The following is a 5,221-nucleotide window of genomic DNA, read 5'->3' as shown; positions in this document are numbered from 1 at the left end:
AAAAAAAAAAAAAAAAAAAAAGGGTCTGGAATAAACTTGCAAATATCTAACTTCTTCTAGAAAAAAAAAAAAGAGTGTTAATGCTCAACAGGAAATTCTCAGAAGCCAAAGTTGGCAAGCAGGGTTGCATATTGAATCTCAGGTAGCAGAGCGCTAAATATTCCAAGTTCTAGAGGCTGATGACTATTTCCCTTCATTACAAGAGGAAATGCAACTCACTGAACTTCAGTGTTAACTGCAGAACTACACTCTACCTTCGATAACACCAAAGCATCCTTCATCTCTTTATCAGGACCATTTCTGGGATCCCAGTTCCAAGAAATATTTTTGAAATACAGAAGCACATTTGGCGAATGATACTTGCTCTTCAGTTCTAGTTACAAGTAGTAAAGAATTTCCCCCTCCCCCTTAGTAACTTCTGAGACAAGCTTCTATGTAATTATAAGCTCCTACAACACAGGAAAAAAGACCACTACTTCTGTTAAAATAATGGAGCTAATGCGACCAAAAGGAAGACCTACAAATATGCTTCCCCTCGTTACTCACCTTGTTACTCCCTCTGGCCTTACTGGTGATGCTGGAATCACTGCTGGCCACTATCTCCACATCTTTTGCTGATATCACGATGCAAGTGGAGCTGTCATCACCGGAAAGGCAGCTTTTAAGAAAGAAAAGAGCAAGAAAAAAAAATCACAAAAGACTTCAGAGAAACAGGATAGGCAGAGGCTAGCTGCTTGGTATGCATAATCTTCACCAGCATTGCAGAAGCATTGCAGAAGGTGCCTGTCTAGTAGGTCTGAGCTGGACAACTGAAAACAAAAAATACTTCCAGCTATAAATCTACCTTCTCTCCATATTTTATGAGCCAAGCACCTGCCTTGCTCAGTTTAAACCTCCTGTCTCCTCTCACAGACCATTAAGTATTGGATTTGAGCACCGAGCCACATGAGGTCCAAGCAGCTGTGGATCACTATCCAGCACTCGAAAGTGCGGAAAGAGCAAAGCCAGATGAACCTCAGTAGCAGCTGTGCACATGGTTTGTGGTTCTCAGGGCAGCCTCTCTCCGAGCTACGAGCAGAGAAATGAAACAAAAACTGCTTGCACGAGGTCTAATATTAAGAGTTGCTGCATGAAGACGAGTATTACAAGGATGAGACTAAGGCAGTAGTGTGATTGTGTGATTCATGTTACTACTCAAATGACAAAAAAAAAATGCTAAATATCCTACATGCATAAACTCTTTAGTATATAAGCAGCAAATAGGTGTATGCAGTCCAAAATACTCTTATACGGAGGCACAACTCACCGAGGAGCGGGTAGGAATGCAGCTCAGGATCAGTTATTCTGCGTTACGGGGAAATAAAGGCTCCGAGGAGCACGTGGCCTCCCCAGCAAACGGGGATAAGTTGCCTCTCCACTAACTTGCTGCAGTTACCTGAGCTCTAGCTGGAGGCCTGCACAGGAATGCCACGTTTTGCCTGGAGCTCTGCTAATGCACTTGCTACTTCCATCCTGCTCCCCTTCTCCCTAAGCACCTCCATCCATTTCCTTCATCTTCTCAATAGCAAGGATGCTCCAGGTCCCAGCAGCACAAAAGCCAGAGCTCTGTTACCTGTGGCCAACAGCATCAGCTCACGACCGTCAGGCTCCGCTCCGGCTGCAGCTCCCTGTCAGACCCCCACCACGCCTGCCCGGCTCCCCAAAAACAGTTTTCCATGGTTTTCACTCTTCCAGGCTCTCCTGGACGCCACTTACATGACTTGCTTCTCCTGCAGGACCCCCAGGGAGACGCTGCGATGCGCTGGCTTAGCCAAAGCAGGGCCATCTCCGGCCACAACGGGCTCGGGCACCAGCAGCCCGTTCAGGTCTCCGTTGTACGAATTCAACGGCCTCGGATTCTCATTTACTGAACCTAGGGAAAAGCACGACCGACAACATCCATTTAAAAGGCACAGTGCTGCGCTCGTCAGGTTTTGCTCATCCACCAGCTTCACTAACACGATGAATTGCTTGGAAAAAAAGTAATATTCTGCTCTAAAAGGTACGTGCAAGATATCTGCATGCAAAAGAGCAAAGTCACAGCGCTTTTAACCCCCCACAGCTGGGTTGAGCAACCCCAGCAGACCAGAAAGAGACACATGAACAGGAGCAAGGGACACTTCAGGTTCAGAGAGTAAATACTTCTTGAATCAGGGAGACTAAAGGCTCGAGTTGTCTCAGGCTTTGCCCTCGCATTCGAGTTCAAGCTGCCTGTTATGCCAGGACCCTCAATTCCCTCCTCGCCTTCTGAGGGTTTTCAGAATGGGACAAATACAACAGAGGGAGAAGGAGAATCTTCTCTCTCAGTATTTTAACTAGCAAGGTTGAAGAATTGACGAGATGTCCTGGGAAGCAAGCTCAGTCTGTAAGTCTATGAGTCCATATGCACTTGCATATCAACACACAGAAGTCAAAGCCACTTGTCTCGGGAAAAAAAGAATAAAATCTTGCTTGAAATTTCACAGATTTTGAAAACTGACGCTGTGTAACGTTGCCTGGTAACAGCTGCTGTTAAGCTCCTGCAAAATGGCTCCTTGCAGGACTAGAAACTCCACTCTTATCGGCACATATAATAAGGTTAGCAGAACCCCGGGCTTTGGAGGAGCGTCCTTTGGAACACAGCAAACTTGGAATTGCCGAACAGTTTGAATTGCTTTAATCCATCAGCACTGCTACCGACAGCGGCACCCGCAGCTGTTATTTGTTCTGCAGAACGCTGATTTAAAGTCTCCCAGTTTGGGAGCACGAGCACTAACCCCGCAGCTACGTGATGCTATCGATGCAGGGGCCGCGCGAGGGCCTCGTTGGGCGACACCGCACGAAGGAAACGGCCGTGGTGCGAGGAACACCCGGCCACGGAAAGCAGCCCCGTAAGCAGCTAAGGAATTTGTGCTGGCCGCTGTAAGGAACTTAGCTGGCCGCTAAGACCACGTCAATTACTGTCACAGCACCTGGTGCTTGTGCAGCTGCGGCAACTTCCATCAACAGCAATGGCACCTTTTGACCAAAAGCAGGGAAATACTCCGCAGGAAATGGAGCACAGAGGTTGCCAAAGAGATATCACAGAATCCCAGGATGGCTGAGGTTGGGAGGCACCTCTAGGGATCCCCCAGCCCAGCCTCTGCTCCAGCAGGGACACCCAGAGCACGGGGCACCCGCTCCCAGCCCGGCGCGTTGGCACATCCCCAGAGCAGGAGCCTCCGCAGCCTCCCTGGGCAGCCCGGGCCAGGGCTCGGGCACCCTCCCACCAAACAAGTTCTTCCTCACGGGCACACGGAGCTGCCTGCGCTGCAGCTGGCACCCACTGCCCCTTGGCCTGGCACCGGCCACCACCCAGAAGAGCCTGGCCCCTTCCTCCCTGCATTCCCCCTGCAGGTTCTTGTACACGTTGATCAGATCCCCTCTCAGCCTTCTCTTCTCCAGGCTGGACAGGCCCAGCTCACCCAGTCTTCCCTCGTACAACAGATGACACAAAAGGCGTGAGTTTCCTGCTCTACCTGCAGCCACAGGAAAGGCTCACAAACTCCTCAAGCTCCTAGAAGGATCTTGCGCTTTTTCTTTTTGGGTTTACCCCACTCCTTAGCGGGACACTCACGCCAGCTCCATGGGAGGTGGACGAGGAAAGCAGTGCACAGGGCCTGGTGGACACCATGTGCGCGCAACCCTAAGGATGTAAAAGAAGGGAAGAGGTTCAATCTTCGACAAGGAAGCAGGAAACCCAACGTTAACTCACACTCCTGTCAGCTACCAAAGGGAAAGGAGAGCCCATCACGCTTATTATTGCTCTAGAGAGCTGCTACCAAGCAGACGCAAGACACAGTGGACTTCCTGCTCCCGCTGGAATTTGCACCGTATCCGTATCCCATTTTGTTGTATTAAAGAGAACATTTCCCCAACAGATGTCCTGTGAGCTGGGTGAATCCACGCAGCACCGGGAGGATTTCACGGCGCATTAACGGGTTCTGCGCCCAGCCCCGCCCTGCAGGCTGCGCGGGCCTCCGCACCCGGCCCGCGAGCGGCTCGGTCCCGGCACCCGCCTCGCGCAGGAGCCCCGCGAGCTGTGAGCGAGCGACACGGAAATCAAGGAAAAACCTGCCAAGAGAGACGGGGCACAGGAGGAGAACTGCGTTTTCACAGCCCCAAGCCCCGCAGAACCGTGTGCTACGAGAGCTGTAACCTCCTCGGAGCAGCGAGCGTCTTTATGCTCGGAGAGCACTCCAAGAAACACTCGGAACTAGAGGCACCCTGAAGCACTGACAAAGTTTTGTCTTAAGAGGCTTGGGAAGCAGCCACTGTATTCTCGGGGGGATACTGCACTTTGTAAACCTCAGGAAGAACATAAACTAGAAGTGGAGAGCACGTGGGGAGCTCTTAAGCCAGGCAAGACCAGCCCTATGCGTGCAATCCACAGCATGGCCTGTGTTGCTGGCCCGAGGCTGGGAATTGCAGCTCCCCTTCCCTCTGTCACGTTCCTGGGAATTCGGGAGGCTTTCCCTTTGCAAAGGAGCATCTTGCTCTCGATTTTGTGCCCTGCGTTAGGGTCATTGCTCCCGCCGCGGCAGCACTTGCTGCTGGGCACAGCTGCAGCACTGCCCCGCTCGCCCCTCTTCCTCCCGATCACTTCCTCACACACCGGAGCTGAGGGCAAAGATGTAAAGACAAAGGAGGTGCAAGAGAAGAGAACCAATTTCCCGGAAGCGAAATGAAGAGAGAGAAGCCATTCCCAAGGAAAATCCCCCTGGCTTCAGCCAGCCTCCAAGGGCGCTTCCAGAGGAATTGGCTTCGGAGAACAGAAACGACTTGAACCGTTTCCCAAACGTGACACATCCCGTCAGCTCACGGGCTGCCTGTGAAACACACGGTGCTTGTCGCAGCCTGGAGTTCTCCTTTCACCCTTTCAAGTTCAAGGCCTTGCAGCGTAAAGGAGATGTGCGGAATTCCAAGCCCGGGGCATCCGAGCGTCCCAGAAATCCGTGAAGCTCCGCAAGCAACGAGAAGTCGCCCCGTGGGTGCCAGAACAACAAAACGCGGTGTACGACGGAGCCGCACCGCGAGGGCACAGCCCCTTTCGGCCCCGCTCCCCTGCCAGGCTAGGGGGGACAGCCCGGAGGTGCGGAGGCCACGCGCAGAGGCCCCGCGCGTGCGGGCGGCCGGGACACGGTGTGCGGGGCGGCTGCACAGC

At 52.3% G+C, this 5,221-nt stretch overlaps 1 protein-coding gene across 1 annotated transcript in view; it reads right to left on the bottom strand.

Moving 5' to 3' along the window:
- Window positions 1-5,221, bottom strand: part of EDC4 (enhancer of mRNA decapping 4) — a 34,962-nt gene that overhangs the window by 28,073 nt on the left and 1,668 nt on the right. The window contains exons 2-3 of the mRNA XM_026034364.1: window positions 1,756-1,912; window positions 547-658 (exon numbers count right to left, since the gene is read on the bottom strand). Of these exons, the coding sequence (XP_025890149.1) occupies window positions 547-658; window positions 1,756-1,912 (269 nt within the window). The remainder of the gene's footprint in view (window positions 1-546; window positions 659-1,755; window positions 1,913-5,221) is intronic.

Source organism: Nothoprocta perdicaria, unplaced genomic scaffold, assembly GCF_003342845.1.
Source record: "Nothoprocta perdicaria isolate Ctin4 unplaced genomic scaffold, notPer1 scaffold_143, whole genome shotgun sequence".
Taxonomy (NCBI): domain Eukaryota; kingdom Metazoa; phylum Chordata; class Aves; order Tinamiformes; family Tinamidae; genus Nothoprocta; species Nothoprocta perdicaria.
This window is presented reverse-complemented; position numbering and strand designations above follow the sequence as displayed.